The 18,564-nt window shown below is 41.7% G+C and overlaps 1 protein-coding gene across 4 annotated transcripts in view; it reads right to left on the bottom strand.

The window, feature by feature from the left end:
- LOC111139084 (chromosome unknown C9orf3 homolog) overlaps positions 1–18,564 on the bottom strand; it is a 353,105-nt gene that overhangs the window by 286,178 nt on the left and 48,363 nt on the right. For all 4 annotated transcript variants that reach the window (XM_022491219.1, XM_022491218.1, XM_022491220.1 and 1 more), the window contains exon 3: positions 9,749–9,915. In XM_022491219.1, coding sequence (XP_022346927.1) covers positions 9,749–9,915 — 167 coding nt within the window. The remainder of the gene's footprint in view (positions 1–9,748; positions 9,916–18,564) is intronic.

The raw sequence follows: 18,564 nt of genomic DNA, 5'->3' as shown, positions 1-18,564 counted from the left end.
TTTTCTGTATGTAAAGAGTTATTGTTTTCACTGAAAATTGAGACAGGCTCTTAAATTCTTCCTACTAAAAGCATTCACTTTATCTTTTAAACTCTTGCACTGTAGGTTAGACAAATAACATGAAGCATTTGGAAACATCGAATTGATACATGCTTTTACTTAACATATCAGATTTCTTTCCTCAATTCTTCTGTAGTCACTGCTTGTTTCCTACCTCACCACTGAATCCTTCTCTCGCCACTCTTCTTAATTTGAGTTTGCAGCCCAAACCATTCCATACAACAAGCTATTTCATGATTCTGGCATATCTTTGTATCACATATTCAAGATGCTTAAGATGTACAGGAACATATGTATATAAGAAAATGTGTATTAATAAATAAATGTAGATAGTCGCACCATTCGCAATGTGCACGTTTTATACATCTTATGTATTTCTTATAATAACAGACACACAAAAAAGAGGTAAAGGTCCCAGTTTGGGTTGCTCTTCTTCCCTTGGCTTCCTAGCCCAGTGCTCGGGTCTTTCAGCAAACCCCAGTCCTTTCTCTTTCACTACTTTGTAGTTGCTGAGTCTACACGTTCTGGTTTTATGAGTTAGTGCCACCCTCTTGAATACCCATGGCGTGACTGTCTTTCGTTAGTTCTTCTCTGCTGTTGCTCAAGGGCGGGAACTGGCACCAGAACAAAGGAGACAGTAAGAATGCTCTGGACTGGTATGTGCCGGGACTGCCTAACCGAGGCCATGTGCCAGGTCATGCCACTGCTTCTCAAGCACCGATGCCACCCAGCAGGGCTTCAGCTTTCCTTCCCCGCAACATGGTACCGCCTGAGGCACAGGAGACCCAGAAGAGAATGACCTTCAAGATCGTTCTTGTGAACCAGGTAAAAGAGCGCCACCTACCGAGCTGAGAGCACAAGCACCTCCATAAATCTGGAGGTTTTCCCTCGTGGCTAATGAATCCCTAAAGGAATATGCAGCTCCGAGATTGTTCTTCCAAATCTCACGCACCATTCTGACCTGTGACACAAATTACTTGGTTCCCCTTAACCTTAAGTACCAAGTGGGTCAGCAAACCAGACACCAAATCCTACTGCTCCAGATGGTCACAGGTACACTTTCGAACTTCGCTCACAGGAGAAAATCCATGAATGCCAAGCCCAAGACAAAAATCCATAGCAAAAAGAAGTGGAACACGCCTGCCGGAATCATCATTATCCAAAAGAAATCATGATGACCTTCCTGGATGGCAAATATGGTTAAGTGCAACAGGAAGAGGGCAAGCAAGAACTAGTCAAAAGCAAATCACAAACTGACAAAGATTTGGAAAGTGCCAGGGCCTGATTTGAGACTTTATGAGGGAGGTTAACAGAGCAGAACACTGTCTCAATCACCAGTAGCTTTCCAAAGAGAAAAGATGAATGCATTCACTCCATACTCCTACCCCATGAAATATAATGTTTGTGCCCAGAATAAAGTTTCCTCAGTTCTAGAAACAAGAAGCTTTCTCTACTTTGCATTCTCTCTTTGTGGTGAAAACTCTTAATCATAACCATTCCTAAATGTCTTTTACTTTACCATTTCCTTCTACGTAATTCCTGCTCGCATACTGTGGGAGCAGTCTAAATAGTATTGCTCATGTTGAACCATTAAGAGGGAAGAAAGTTGGCTTTCAATTGCACACAGGAGGGTCTGGACCTTGAAATCTTGGCTTTTTCCTGGAATTTCCCACACAGAGTCAAGAGAGAGAATGTCAGAGAGTTAGTCTTGGGCAGGCCAGAGTAGCATTTTGCCCAGGATGAAGTAATGTCTACAGTCTCTTACTTTTGCACAAAAATGAAATCAGATACTTTGTGAGGGCACATATAGTTTTTACCACCTTTCACTTGTTCATATGCTTCTTTTCTTACATTTGTAAGGAGCTTAAGTTAATTTTGTTTATTTACTTGAGGCTTTCCATGATAAACAAGTGGAATGTTTTATTTTTCTAGGAAGTAGGAATATACTAAATTAGACCCTGAAAAAAATAAAATAAAACTAAACAAAAGAATTGCCAAACAGGGAAAAACAGGAATGTAGTACGCCAGTTTTTTCTCTTAAAATCTATTTATTGAGCATAGAGAAAAGGCATAAACTCTAAGCAGAAGCCTAACTACAGAAATGACCCCGAAATCATTTTTGTTACTATTCAATAGTGCTTCTAAATGTTCCTTCCATGAACATATTACTTCTACCCGATCATACAGAACACATTTATTCAACCAAGTATCAAGCACCTATTACATACAGAGCACTTTTTTGGGCATGGGGTCTCTGTGCTTAATAGTTGAGCTACACTTCGGCAGGGAATAGAGGCCAATGACAACACACAGGCTAACATTTCTGCCTGCCCGAATTCAATTATGCTAAGGAAGTTAAATAATAAAGAAGCCAAACAAGTCAATCTAAATCTATAGCTTTGACGTAGCCTTCTTGAAAAAAAGGTGGGTGACTTCTGAGCTAATAAAATTCTTATGATGGTCATCAAGCTACAATCTAAACCATCAGCCTTCTTTTTATAAACAGCTAGGAGGAAGGATTTCCCCATGTAGCAAGGACTCAGAGGTCCGTCTTATGATTTTTGTCCCCTGCCCAAGGGCTGCTGTCATTTCTGTCGCTGGTATCTTCTTCATCACATTATGTTGCTCCCAGGTGCTTTGCTTCTTCCGAGAAATCAGCTGGGGCCTGGCAAATGTGCTAATCACGTTGATGTGTCATTGTGATGGAAACTGTGACTTGTGGGTTGGGTTTTCCGCTAGTGTTTTCAAGGAGAGCTCATCGTTTTAAAGGGCATTGTGCACAACAGAGTGGAGGTCCTAGGAGACCAATCTACAATCTAGAAAACATAACTTGGAAAGGAAGTAGTATCATCTTGTAGCCACATACCCTTTTTCTCTAAGGAGTGCAGAGACATTTGGAGACATTATTCCATCCTCAGGACAGCCATTTTGGGTCTGGCAAAGAGCTCTGTTAGTACTCTTTCCTGGTTGTCCTTTGAAAAACCCCAGCTGTGGACTGCAGGGGAACTGCAGTATTAGGCATAGAGTTTTTTCCTCATCTAGCTCAATCCTCCCTCCATTTAAATTGGTAAAGTCTGCTCCGTACCGCATAAGTGTCAGTAGTATGAATGGAAGCCCATGTTATCGCGTAAGTGTAAGTGGTATGAACATAAGCAAATCACAATTTAGCATTTGCTTTGTTACAACTCTGCCCTGAATTGCTAATTCTGAAAAAGAGATCCACAGACATATTCCTGCAAGTATGAACATTTTCCATGGAAATTTTAACGTCAATTCTTGTATTGATTTTTTTTATAATCTTCAAAGAGACAGACAATGACAGATATCAAAGAGGTCAGAAGGCTTTTTTTTTCTGTAAAGGGCTAGTTAATAAATATTTTAGACTTTGCAGGCCATGCAGTCTTTATTGCTGCAGTTCAGCTCTGCCACTGCAGCATGAAAGCAGCCATAGGCAATGGCCATGTTCCAATAAAACTTTATTTACAAAAACAGGCAGTGGGCCAGATTTCGCAAGCAGGTTGGATCATGCAGATATAACTGGGTACTACCAAACAATATCAGAGTTCACATCTGCATTAGTGCAAATGACTGCACAGGGACATGCAGTGCTGCTTTAACTATTGAGAGATAATGAGAAAAGAACATAAGGATGTCGTTTTGGTGAGTAAAGGCTAGATGACATCACAGTATGCTGTGTAAACAAAAGCTTGACAACACATGAAAGAAAAGTGGTGGAGAAAAATATCATAATGTGGCTCAGGGTAGAAGAGGCACAATAATCTCAAAAGAACCTTCATGAAGCTGCCAGCGCTACATTCATATTGTGAGGGACAATTTTATCGCAGCAAAATATTCATCTCTACATTAAAACTGAGTTGCTTGTTTGAATTTTATTGATTTAATAGTTTGGTCTATGTTTAATTTATATTTAATTTTGGCTTTAGAGATGTATAAGAGTTATTATATAATATTATAATGTGTAATATTACACATATAATATATAAGAGTTTATGCCTGGTCTTATATCTATACTTTCTAAAATATCATTCTAATACAAATAATTTAAGTGAACTCCAGTGAATCTGGAGATATCCCCCCCTCCCCCCGAAAAGATAAATAATGCTCAACTTTGAGAAACACTGCTAAACCTTTACTTCATAACTGCAGGGCCAAATCATGAATGAGGAAGTATGTAGCCTTGGTGAGGTGGGGGTAGGGAGAGCCACACAGCATCCTGGGAGATGCAGTCATCACAAGTAAACCACAATAACAGCAATGGAGTCTGGTGGCGGAGTCTGGGTATCAGTGCCTGTTTGAGACTGTAGTGTTTGATGTACTCAATGAAGTCAGCATGTCATGAAACCTAGTAGGGAGGGTAGAAAAAGATCCTATGGGAGTCCAGCAGAACTTCATTAGACAACTGGTAAGGAGACACCAGAGCCTGGATAAAGGAGCCATGCACTTCAGTAGCCTCGCATGTGATGAACAGAGAGAGGGCTTCAGGCCGCACACAAGTGGGCAGTGAACGGAATGAAGGGAAATCCATAGACTTTCTCCAAGCCTCAGAAATCAATTTACTACAGAAATGAAAATGAGCTTAGGAAACTGGCATTCCCATTATCATACAAGAGGACATGACTTCTATGAAAAAATAGTAAAAAGCCATGAGAAGACATCAGGCTGAGACAGTGTAACAGAGTAAGATCAAAAGACAACAAAGCAACATGATAAAAAGGATGAGGAAGAATTACAAGAAACCGTTACAGTAACAACTTAAATCTGTACCGTAATTACTAAAGAACAGAATGTCTAGAAAATCAGTGGTAGAGAGTATAAGTAAAAAATGAAAAGACCAACTATACAGACTGGGAGAACCTATTTGCAATACACACATCCAACAGAGGGTTTGTATCTAGAGCATATAAAGTACAATATATATACAGTATATACAATCTAATAACAGAACAACTTAAAAATCCACTTTAAGTAAATGAATAAGTGACTTGAAGAGATGCTTTTAAAGGAAGATCTACGAATGTACAATAAGTACATGAAAAGTTGCTCAGGATCATTAGCCATCAGAGAAATGCAATCAAAACACAAGGAGATAGCATTTTACACCCAGTTGAAGGGCTAAAATTAAAAGGACTGACAACACCAAGTGTTTGCAAGGACACACAGCAGCTAAACTCTCATATATTGCTAGTGGAATAAAAAATGATTCGATCACTTTGAAACTAGTTTGGCAGATACTTACAGAGTTAAAATATACATATATGATCCAGCAATTGCACTGTTGGGTATTTACCCAAGAGAAATGAAAATCGATATCCACAAAAAGACTTATACATGAATATCCACAGCATATATTCTGCGATGGCCAAAAATAATGCAAATTTCCCTCAACAGGTGAGCAGATTAAAAAACAAACAACAACAACAACAAAAACTTGCAGTTTATTCATCTAATGGGCAACTATTCATCAATTTCTTAAAAAAAATTTTTTTAAGTAAACTCTACCCCAACATGGGGCTCAAACTTACAACACTGAAATCAGGGTCATATGCTGAGCCAGCTACATGCCCCCATCAATTTCTTTTAAAAGAGAATAAACTATTGCTACCTATAACAATATGGATAAATGTCACAAACATGTAGAGCCAAAGAAGGCTGACACAAAAAAGTATAACTCCATTTATATGAACGGAATAACGCCATTTATATGAATCCATAGAAGAGGTAAAAGTAATCTACAGATATGGAACTCAGATCAGTGGTTGACTAGACAGATGGCGGAGGCACAGGCAGTTTCCAGGGTACCAAACATAGTCTACATCTTCATAGGAGTACTGATTAATTACATAGGTGTATATATTTGCCAAACCTCATGAACAAAACTTAAACTGTGTGTACATTATTATATTTAAGTCATACTTTAATAAATTTGATTTTTTAAAAATGGTACCCCACAACTAGCTACATTCTAGGAAGTTTTGAATTACATAAATTAAAAAATTTAATCTGTGAGTCTCTAGGCAGGAAAATCAGACTACTTTTAAAGAATTTTTAAAAAATGGTATCAGATTTCTCCTCAGAAATACTAAGGGATAATAATGAAAAGGTTCAGAGTCAATTTAGGAGGGAAAAAAAGTCCTAAGAATACCTAGCCAAGGATTGCTCATAACTGAATACAATAAAAAGCCAACCTAAGTATGGGAGGGCTCAGAAATATCCACGCTTCTAGAAAAAAAATACTGGGGTTCCTTGGTGCCTCAGTTGATTGAGCATCTGACTCTTGATTTTGGATCAGGTCATGATCTCAGAGTTGTGAGATCAAACCCCATGTTGGGTTCCATGCTGGGCATGGAGGCTGCTTGGGATTCTTTCTGCCCCCTTTCCTTCTGCCCCTTCCCCCCCTAAAAAAATATATATATGATAAATATATATGTGTGTGTGTGTGTGTATATGTGTCATTTCCCAAGTGAGAGATTATTCAAACTTAAGAGCTCAAAAATAAAGAAAGTCTAAATACTTATTACAAATATGGTTTGAAACTGAATGAAAATATAAAACAGTAATTATAATTCCTAGAAGAGAAGACAGGAGACAAAAAAAAGTATAAAGATAATATCTGTGAGTATTAATTAAAACTGGGGAATGTGAGTGAGGGAAGATGAGAGAAGTAAATGCCCATTAAATTTATTATTTAATTTAGAGCGAAGTCAAGAGCTAACGGTTAACTAAACTGTGAAACAGCCATTTATGGAATACTCTGTAGTCATAAAAATAATGAGGAAGCTTTTCGTTATGTTCAGTTATGAAATCTGCTATAAGATAAATTTATTCTAAAGAAGGAAGCAAAATACAAAACAATGTGCATAGCATGTGATGATTTGTGCAACAAAAAGGAAAGACTATACTATATACATAAGAAGTTGGTCACCTTGATTGCCTTGGGGGGCAGTTCCTGGGTAGCTGGAAATAAGGAGTGAAAAGAAGACTTTATTGCAATTTTCTTGGCCTTTGCTCATGTGTAAAGAAGCCACGTATTGGGGCACCTGGGTGGCTCAGTGGGTTAAGTCTCTGCCTTCAGCTTGGGTCATGATCTCAGGGTCCTGGGATCCACCTCCACATTGGGCTCTCTGTTCGGCGGGGAGCCTGCTTCCTCCTCTCTCTCTGCCTGTCTCTCTGCCTACTTGTGATCTCTCTCTCTCTGTCAAATAAATAAATAAAAATCTTTATTAAAAAAAAAACAAAAGGAGCCATGTATTAGTGACCTATTTAAAAAAAATTTTTTTTTAAATATATTACTTGTCTTGTTTTGTTTTGACTTTTGAGAATCAAGTTAACACTCACTGAAGACTCTAGTACATGCATAAATCTAGTTTCCGACAAAGGAGATATCACAAATCAAGAGTATACTTATGAAGAGAACTGGGTAATGTACAGAATTGCTGAATTACTAGATTGTACACCTGAAACTAACATAACAGTATATGTTAACCATACTGGAATTAAAATAAAAAACTTAATTTTAAAAAAGGAGAGGGGCACCTGGGTGGCTCAGTGGGTTAAAGCCTCTGCCTTTGGCTCAGGTCATGATCCCAGGGTCTTGGGATGGAGCCCCACATCAGGCTCTCTGCTCAGCGGGTAGCCTGCTTCCCTTCCTCTCTCTCTGCCTGCCTCTGGGCCTACTTGTGATCTCTATCTGTCAAATAAATAAATAAAATCTTAAAAAAAAAAAAAGGAGATATTACAAGTTAGCAAAGATCTAATAAATGATCTTGGAACAACTGGTTTCCTATGGGGGCGGGGCGGAGTTTAGTTCTCATTTTGCAACACTGACCAGAATAAATGACCAACAAATTAACCAACAAATTACAAAAATTAAACTAAAACTTAAATAAAAATATCAGAACAAAATGGTGAATCTCAGAGCAGCAAAACTTTCTAAAAGAAACTTGACAGATTTGACTACATAAAAATTAAAATCTCCTATAAATCAAAAACATTATATGAAATTAAAAGGTATACTATAAACTGGGAACAATACTTTCCACAAACATCATTAAGAGATTAATATCTTTATTTTATTTTATTGTTTTATATATGAGACTAGCTTATAGATTTACTTATTGTAAGTCGGTGACCAGGGGAGCCCCTGGAAGGAAACGAACCCCAAAGAAACCATTCGCCAGTGCACTTTTCTACTGCCTTTATAAACAGTGGAGAGTCAACTCAAAAGCAGCCAGAGGGAAGAGAAGTGGGGAGAAGGTATGTGGGGAAGGGCTCAGAGCTTCTGCACTTTCTCCCAGCATCTTCCTGTTTAGCAACCTAGAAGCTCCAAGATCTTTATTTTTTTAAAGAGCCAATCAAATTAAAAAGATGAAACAAACTTTTGAAAGCCTCCCTAAGGCCTCAGAATAAAAATGGGCAAAGGAAGTGAAGAGATAATGACAATGGTTAAGAATCCTTGGAGGACAAGTGGGACCTACTGATAATCGAAATAATCCAATTAAAGAGAGACTTTCTCTTGCCCAACAGACGTGGGACGCTCTCAGTAACTGGGACCCTCATAGGAGTGTAAATTGGTACCTTTCTGGAAAATAACTTGAGAAATGTACCAACACCCTTAAACGTGTTCAAAACTCTTTGACTCATTAATTCTCATTTTAAACAAACTATCTTCTCAGGAATTTAATGCAATAAAATAGAGGGAAAAAAGCCCTGAAAACAATAAAAATGTCTAATAATATGGGAACATTACATAAAAGCTGATATGCTCATACAACAAAATTATTACGCAGAAAATAAAATCATATTTTTGAAAAATACATAGGGATGTGGAAAACATTCAAGATATACTAGAATGAAATAAATGGAATATAAAACTGTTCTATGCCAGGATGAACATTTTGAAATGGTAACATGTAGTTGGTAGCATGTAGTATACATATAGATTTTAAATACTGGCAGGAAAGGAAGCAAATGTTAACAACCATTTTCTCAAAAATAATTTTTTTATTATTTTTGCTTTTCTATAAATGTTAAAGTTTCGACAATAAGTACGTAGAAGAAGACACAATATTTTAAACGAAGAAATAACACAATAAGAATTTACCTGGCACTAACACGCTCCAGATCTCAACTGAAAAAGTTAATTATTGCCATAAGCACAAACCTCGACGCATTAGCACTTGCCTTCCATCTTTCTTACACACCTTTACTTAAGAGCCAAATGGGCCAGTGGTGTGCAGAAGACATGCCTTAGCAGGACAACTCCAGCGGGCCAGCCAACAGTAGCTCTATCACCCCGCATACTGAATAACCTTACTGAACTACAGACAAGTGAACTGTAATGAACGGCATTTCCGTGACACACTTGCCTGTCCCAAAGTCTTCAACCAGGACCACCCACTTAAGGCCCACAAACCACCAGGTGAAAGCAACCCCTAAAATAATTTAGGCATTGATAACTCGGGCATGAAGAGCCCCCCATCCCCTGTCCAGTCTCCCAAGTGCCCCTCCCCATCCCCTGCTATTTTCTCTGGCAAAATGTTTCTAGTATGTTCATTTCAACCCAACTCATAAAGGAGCTCTTTTAAAGTTGAGAAAAACATTGCGTATTAGATCCCTGGGTCCAGCATGCGCACACTACAGAAAGAAGCACAGAACACATGTACAGTACCTTCCTGAAGCTGTGTTGGCTTGGCAGAATTTTCCCCACTCATTAAAACAACAAAAGATGCAGCTGCTCGAACCGTAGCCTGCCATGTTGACATGGCAACGGGTGGCTCCTGGCATGGAAAAAGGGCCCTGTTGTTTATGGGAGATCCCATAGTATAAACACATGGCCTGCAGAAGAAAGACAAAGAAACAAAACAGGGGAATCTTTAAATGAGCTGTCACTTTTCTCACCACCATGGTAGTGAAGGTTAAGTTGAGTTTTCAAAGAGAAAACATTTAAAGCTTTGTAGCTGACTGGTTTCAATGCATTTTGAACTGAAACTGCCAAGGGCTGGCTATGTGAACAGCCGAGTAGTAATTTCTCCCAAATGGATTACTTAAATATGTAAAGAGAGGGTTTTTTTTTAAAGGGAAAAATATTTTTTCGGATAAAGTTTTAAATGCTAGTCTGCCAATTTAAAATTTATACAAACCTTGTCCTTCCCCTTAGGCCCTTACACCTTCAAAAGAAAAAAAGTTTTAGAGACATTCTTACAAACCTTTTGGAAAACATTCTGGAAAAGAAAATATGTTTGGAGATCACCGAGATATTAATGTTTGGAAAAACAAGCTGGTGGTCTCAAATCCAGTTGCTGGCGGGCAGATATTCCCAATCTTGGAAACCACCATCTCAAATGGAACCCTTGTGGGAATCCTTGTGTGGAGGCCAAGAACTGGGGTTGGCATATAAACGGGACTGTAGGTCACAACAACGGGGCTTGTGATGGGAAGGCCAAGTGTAGAGTCATTACAAAGCGAGTGTAGGAAACCAAATGGGATGACATTAAGTCTCATTCTGCTATAATTAAAAATTACAAACCCACCCATACCAAGAATGATCCTTTCTGTGATTAAGTCAGAGGGCAGCAATGGAAAAGATCTGAGATTGAAAGAATCCATTCTTTTGATGCCACAGAGTTGAAGGCACAAGAGTGACCCCCAGGAAAATGTCTTAAGAAAATGTCTCCACCTTTTGCTTTTCAGGAACTATGATAAATATGATATAGTTTTAATCTGCCTGACTTACAGAGTAAATCAACAGAGCAGAGCACTAACTCTCTTGGGTAAACTGATTTTCCTTTTTCATTAGCATCATTATGACTCAACACTTACTGTGTTCCTACAAAGTGCCCAAATATCCAGAATGCTGGTCCAACTTCATCAGTCAGGGCCCAGTAAGGAAAAGACACACCAGTCTGGATCTTAACAAGTAGAGGTGATTTAACATAGGGGACAGGTGATCTAAGTGATAGAAGAGGTGAGAAGCCAAACAGGGAAAAGTGAGGCAACCCACGGATTAGCCACAGTGGTAAGTAGCTGCTGTGAGTCCTCTGGTTGAAGGAGCTGGCATTACTGGGAGCTAAGGGGCTGCAGCAGCAGGGGTCATCTGACAGAAGCCAGAGTCATAGTAGGGACTGTCCAATGGGTGCTGGGATCAGAGAAGACTCAGTCACTGCTGGAGATGCGAAAGGAAACAGGGAGGGAGGAAGAAGTACCTTGTTTCTCCACCAACTCCTGCTCTCAAATTTTCTCCCACTGCCCTACAAGGGTCAAACTTAGTAGGAAGCAGAAGACAGGGGATCCTGGGAAATGAGGTTCCTTGTCATCCAGAGATCACAACAAGAGCAGAAATTGGACCTCAGAGCAAACAGGCTGTTGCAGCCTACCTATCCTAGTAGTGTGCTCGCTATAATAACTCGCAGGTCTAACACGGGCAAGGAAAGATTCAGGAGACCGTAGTCCTGGTCAACTTGTTAAATGACTTGACCTCTCTGAGTCACATGTCAAATGGCGGTGGGGGGCAGACAGCAGACCTCTATTCTGGGCCATAAACCTATCCCTCTGATCCCAAGATGATAAATCTAAGAACAAAAGCAAATTTTCATAGAAGGCTCAGAATCTCCCACCAATGAGTTCTCAATGCCCACCTTGGTCCCCTGGGGCCTTGGTCAATTGACTTAATCTTGGTTAACCGAGCAGCCTCGGGCTGTTGAAGAACCTAATGAGGAAGCCTACTAGGGTTGATTCCTCCCAGGTGGGGCTGGTAGTGGTGGGTGCACCCGATGGGAAGGGTGCCGTAGCAGCTCAAGTAATTAAGATAGGCCTACTTCTGAAAATCCTACCCATTAAGTGTTTTGCTTTCTCCCCAGAAGCCCACCTTAGAGAAGGTCTCACCCAGTGGAAACAGGGTGTATTCCCACTGGCCAAATGGCGGGTGTAACTCCTGCTTTCTCTGACAATGGCAGATGCTGAGACTCAAGGCTTTCTTTCTCACTGAAGCAGAATGGATCCCACAACTTCCGTCAGTTCAAGAGCCTTCTTCCAATCTAAGTAGCCACTTCTGATCTAAGTAGACTTGTGTAGTTAAACTATTTGTGATACTTACAAGGAAGCTGCAGACCCTTGCCTAGATAGAGATTTCCTTAGACTTTCAGGCAAAAAAGGGGAGCTGACCTCACATCATGGTCTTAAGTCCTAGTGATGTGGAGAACAAAGACAGAAGGAAATATAGATAAAATTAAGTGTCCTTATAACCTGCAGCCCATTGACAAATACTTGAAATAGGGGAGTATGACATTCCTCCAGAAACTCCCAATCGTCTTAATGTTAATGCTTTGCTAGAGGGAAAAACAACCTTAGCTTGACACCAGCTAGGCCTCCAGGATCCTGTGAGTCTTCTCTAGCATATGAAAGTCCTTTTGGAAACTTCCCTTTGTCTTTAATAACCCCAACTCCAAGTATATAATCAGCCAGTCCTCACTACTTAAGTGCAGCCCTTTCTGCCCAGGGTTTTGTCTCTGTGTTTTATTTATTTTTTTAAATCAATTTATTTACTGGGGGAGGGGATTGGTGATGGAGAGGGAGAGAAACTCAAGCAGACTCCACACTGAGCCCTGACACAGGGCTTGATCCCACAACCCCGAAATCAGACCTGGGCCGAAACCAAGAGTTGGACACTTAACCAACTGTGCCACCCAGATGGCCCCTGTACCTGTACTTTAATGAAACCACCTTTTTGCACGAAAGAGGTCAGAATTCTTCCTTGGCAGTTGGCCCTGAACCCCAACATTTCCAGATTAGGTCAAGTCTGAAAGCAACTGTGCTCTCTTGCTGTTGTGCTCAGCACCTGGTTTCTGTAGGGAGACTCTGATGTTATAGATATCCCCTTCCCTGCACAGGGAATGAATCCTCCCTGCTCCCTGCACAGGGAATGAATCCTCCCCGAAAGACTGGCCTGCCAAGAGGTTTGCTCTCCTTCTCCCTCTGAAGTGCATTTGGTCTGTGCACTTAGGTATGTAGTCCCCAAGGCTTCCCCATCAGCCTCCACACCTGTTCCCTGAAGAAACAATCAGACTTAAGATGAGGTCACATCTGAGAAAGACTGCAGAGGAAGAATCAGATGGACCTAGTTAGTTGCTGAAGAAGAGGGAGAAGGAAAGCCTCTCTCAGGCAGCTGGCTTCTAAGTGGGCCTCCAATGCCCCCTGCCTCCTGGTATTCATTTCCTTACGAAGTACCCTCCCACACTGTACTAGGGTTGGTCTATATGACCAATAAGATGTGGCAGAAGAGATGTTATTCCTGAGAACTGAGAATTTTAAAATCTGGTTTTTAGGGGTTCTTCTATCACTTGCTGCCATGTCAAGACAGTACTCAAACAGGCTATGGAGGGGCCCATGCAGCAGAAAGAGAGACCCGGGCCACAGGCAGTGAGGACCTGAGGCTGTCAACAACCATGCAAATGCATCTGGAAAAGAATTTTCCATCTGTAGTCAAGCCCTGAGAGGCCTGTGGCCCTGACAGATAGCTGACTGCAACCTTGTAAGAGATCCTGAGCCAGAACCACCCAGTTAAACTGTTCCTGGATTCTTAACCCTCAGAAACCGTGTGAGATAATAAATGTTCGTTCTTTTAAGCTATTAAGTTTGGGGTGATTTGTATGCGGCAGTAGATAACAGAATTTTCTCAGGTTTCTGGCTCAGGCGATAAGAGGGCTTGCAAAGAAATTAAAGAGGAGCGTCAAGATGACAAGCAAGATCATAGGAAAGGACAAGGGAGAAGAAGAGTCTCTATTTAATTTGCACATACAGGGCTTTCTTTGCACACACTATGGCAGAGGACACTTGTATGGACACAGAGATCATGATTTTTCTAAAGCACAAACAGTAGAGCATTCAGCAATGGGACTGTGTCTGAAATTGGATCGATCACAGAACATTGAGGAAAGAGAGGTTTATGAACTAAGTATTGATGTTGCCGGCAGATTTGAGTCTGGGTGCCACCCATAAATCCGGGAGTGTGTGTGGAAGGAAATCTTCCCATTGGCTGGATATTTGAAAAGCATGTTATCACCATCCTTTCCTCTCTCATTCTCAATTTTTCCCCTCTAAGTGGTCTAGCTCTAGATATTTCATTCTAGAGTTCTGTCCTGACCCCGCCCCCTGGCATCCTCTCAAAGGCTCTTTCTACCAGACTGTCCCTGGGCACCTGAATTCTCCCACCGTGGGGATTAGTTACCTGGCCAGGCTCCCAAGAAGCTGTTGCCTACCACCCCCCTACTGTCCTCACAAGTCTCTTCTGCTACCTCCTCTTTACACTACTGAGGCAACCTTGCTGCTAAAATCTGTGTTTTCTTTCTTGCTTTCCGCAGAGGCACTTTTAGGCAACAGGCTGGAGCAATGGAATGTAGAGCAAGGCAAAAGGGCCCACAGTGACGATCTGACCCATCAGGCCACCCACCTCAAAATACACATAAGCCCTAGCAAACCAATGGGCTACTTTACAATGAGGCACAGGTACCCCAAAATGGAAAATTCCATACATCCCCATACCTGCTCACCTTCCCCCTTTAAGTACAACCCCCCCACCACCACCACCACTACCACCACCTCCTGGCAGACAGGCTCTCCTTTGTGGTCTTGCCTGCCTCACCCCTGCAGTATATTCAATAAACTTCTTGCTCCTTTGTTGTGCTTCCAGAGAATTCTGCACCGCCTGTGCTGCCAGCCCCCATCTGACAGGGGTGTCCCACATTTGGGGGTCCCCATCCAAATGGGAGAGACACCACACTTCCCTCTGGTCTCCAGAGCTGTAACTCTGAAAGTGTAAAAGCCCCATCTATAAATACAGCCACATCTGATACAAGACACAATCGCTTTCTTATTGGAATGTTTTCACAAATGGGGAAACCATCATCTAGGCAAAATTTCTTGAAAACACAGATTATCTTTTTGCTCCCAGCCTATTCCATTCTTGGACTTTTCTTCTTTCTCAGATGCAGCCTCCCCGCTTCCTTCCCAATGAGCCCACACCAAGCACCAATGACTTCATAAGCAATAGCCTTTGGAGCTTTTACAACCTGATATCCTTATGCATGTCACACATCCTAGCACAAACATCTAAAACAATGTAAAGTTAAGTGACTATATATATATATATTTATTTATTTTTATTTTTTTATTTTATTTTTTGTGTGTGTGTGTGAGAGAGAGATAAAGAGAGCAGAAGCAGGGGGAGCAGAGGCAGAGGGAGAAGCAGGCTCCTTCCTAAACAAGGAGCCCAATATGGGACTCCATCCCAGGACACAGGGACCATGACCCAAGTCATAGGCAGAGGCTCAACTGGACTGAGCTACCCAGGCATCTCAAGTGAGTATATTTTTAAAAGAGATGAAAACTTAACCACTGGATAAAACTCTAGTGATGGAATTTGGGGCATGTGACAAAAATTGGGGCATGCAGGGGGAGTCATGAAAATCATACTGCCCACATGGTGATTCAAGAATCAAGATGGCTCCCACCACACTCACCTATAAATGACAACTACAGAGAGTTGATTTCCTGTCCCCATACCCTGTGCCCCAAGAGGGGAGGAAAATCTATGCACATTTATAAATATGCTCTGCAGCTATCTGGATGTGTAATCACTGAAGTAAATGCAGCTGTGTTTATTCAACACGCACAGCCTTGCACCTTGGCCGTGTTGCTAAAACGCTCACGGGACAGATGTGAAGGCGCCAGCCTCCAATGCGCAGAACTTTATTTCCAGACTCAATAATTCCTTCCAGCAGGAAAACTCTCTCACACCAGGGCTCATCCCACATGCCCTGGGATAGCCACCCAGTGAAAGGCTCCCTGGGGAGTCCAGTTAAACTGCACAGGAGTTGTGGGGGTGGGGAGAAGGACACTGAAAATCAGTAAGAAGATCGAAAGACAGCATGAGAGCAGACCTATCATGATTTGCTGCCATTACGGAACTTCTAAACTGAGGAAGAACTTGCCAGAATGGCTACTCCCTCAGCTTCATACATGTTTGTGTGTTCGTGCCGTGGTTAAACGAGGATGAGACTAACTATGCTGCTATGGCTGAAATGTGTCCCCCTCAGATTCCTATGATGAAATCTTAATGCCCATCTGACTGTTGGGATTAGGAGGTAGACCCATTGGGAGGTTCTTAGGTCACATGAGGACAAGGATTTTATAAAGGAGATTGACGCCCTTATAAAAGAAGCCCAACAGAGTCCTTAGCCCCTTCCTCCACGTAAGGACGCAGCCAAAAGTCAGCAGTCTGCAACCCAGAAGAGGGCTTTCATGAGAGCCTGACCACACTGGCACCCTGATCTTAGACTTCCAGCCTCCGAACACTAAGAGATAAATCTGTGGTACTTTGTCATCATAGTCGAAATGGACTAAAACATACACCTTCCATGGTTAGGGGTCGGTCAACTCTCACATGCTTGCTCATTTTCTTAAGGAGCCATCCATAAAGGAAAACTTGCAGGGGATTAATCCAAAATGTATTTTATTTGGGCAGGCGCCTGGGTGGTTCAATTGGTTAAGTGACTGCCTTGGCTCAGGTCATAATCCTGGAGTTCCGGGACAGAGTACCGCATAGGGCTCCCTGCTCAGTGGGGAGTCTGCTTCTCCCTCTGACCCTCCCTCCTCTAATGCTTTCTCTCTCTCAAATAAATAAATATTTAAATATATATATATATATATATATATATATATATATACACACACACACACACACATTATATATATTTATTATCTCTTTTTTTTTTTTTTTTTTTTTACTTACAGAGAGGCAGGCAGAGAGAGGGAGGGAAGCAGGCTCCCTGCCAAGCAGAGAGCCCGATGCGGGACTCGATCCCAGGACCCTGAGATCATGACCTGAGCCGAAGGCAGCGGCTTAACCCACTGAGCCACCCAGGTGCCCCTATATATTATCTCTTTAGTTGACAACTACATGCATTTGTCTTTTTGTAGTCAGTGTGAAAAGGGGGTTATTCTTAATTTAAAAAATGTTTGAGGGGTGCCTGGGTGGCTCAGTGGGTTAAAGCCTCTGCCTTCAGCTCAGGTCATGGTCCCGAGGTCCTGGGATCGAGCCCCATCTTGGCTCTCTGCCCAGCAGGGAGCCTGCTTCCCTTCCTCTCTATCTGCCTGCTTCTCTGCTTGATTGTGATCTCTGTCTGTCAAATAAATAAATAAAATCTTAAAAAAAAAAATCTTTGAGGTCCCACCACTTTCCATAAAACCGCTCATTTTCAGAGATTTGGTACCACCATTCAGTGACCGGGGAGAGGGCTGCCTTAGGAGAAGCGGGCAGCAGGTGATAAGATGAGCCCAGAGTTGCCATGGTGTGGCTTGTTGGGATGTTTTCCCACAGTGAAGTACTGATCTGGTCTCTGGAGGCCAGGAGGCCACAGATGGGACATTTCCATGAGTCCGATTCTTTTAGAAAACTGGCCAGGGTTACAAAGTCTTCAGGCCTCCTCCAATTCCTTATCATCTCTTCTTCCTGCACCTGATCTTTTGTAAGACTCCATGTTCTCATTAAACCTGAATTATAAGCAAGCAACCCTCTTGCTTTCTTGCGCCACAAAAACCAAGAGGCAGGCTACTAAAGCAGGAAATGTCAACTATGACTCACTCTCTCCTCCCAACTTTACACACACACACCTTCCTTAATAAATTCTCCTTCATGGCACAATTACCAAAACTGGGATCCCTCTTAATCATACTGGACATATGGCAGGTGCAAAGGAGAATGCTGCTTTGACTCAGATTTTGTGTACGAAATGCACAAGACTGAATGGAAGTGGCTTTGAGTCAGAAATTCACCACTTTTCAGCACAAGTGTTTTGGGTGCAAAACAGGCAAGCTGTTGGGCGCCTGGGTGGCTCAGTCGTTAAGCATCTGCCTTCGGCTCAAGTCATGATCCCAGAGTCCTGGGATAGAGGCCTACATCAGGCTCCCTGCTCAGCAGGAAGCCTGCTTCTCCCTCCCGGGCTCCCACTGCTTGTGGGGAGGCGGGGGTGGTGGTGGTGGTGGTGGTGGTGGTGGTGGTGGTGTGTGTGTGTGTGTGTGTGTGTGTCTGCCAAATAAATAAATAAATCTTTAAAAAAAAAAAAAAACCCACACAGGCAAGCTGTTTATAAAGGCAAAGACAGTATTTCTCATTTGGAAGTCTCATCTGGAGATCCTAAGATGAAACCTCTTTTTAACACATGAGAAAATTGAGCTCCAGAGATATAAAAGGCCTTATCTGAAGTCACACAGCTAATGGGCAGCACAACTCAGACAAGTATTCTGGTCACCTGGCTCTCACTTTCCAGGTTCTTTCCAAAATTGTGATTTGTTATTTTCTGTTGATGTTTAGTTATTCAGGGTTTTCCTATTTGGTTGGTTAGTCATTTGGGTTACTTGTGTAAATTAAGACTGTCCACATTATTACCTTTTCTACTAGGACTCACCTGGGATTCTGGTAAATAGAGGCAG

This window comes from Enhydra lutris, unplaced genomic scaffold, assembly GCF_002288905.1.
Source record: "Enhydra lutris kenyoni isolate GAN:26980312 unplaced genomic scaffold, ASM228890v2 scaffoldscaffold95, whole genome shotgun sequence".
In the NCBI taxonomy this organism is placed as follows: Eukaryota; Metazoa; Chordata; class Mammalia; order Carnivora; family Mustelidae; genus Enhydra; species Enhydra lutris.
Note: the sequence above shows the minus strand (reverse complement) of the source record. Positions and strands in the feature narration are given on the sequence as shown.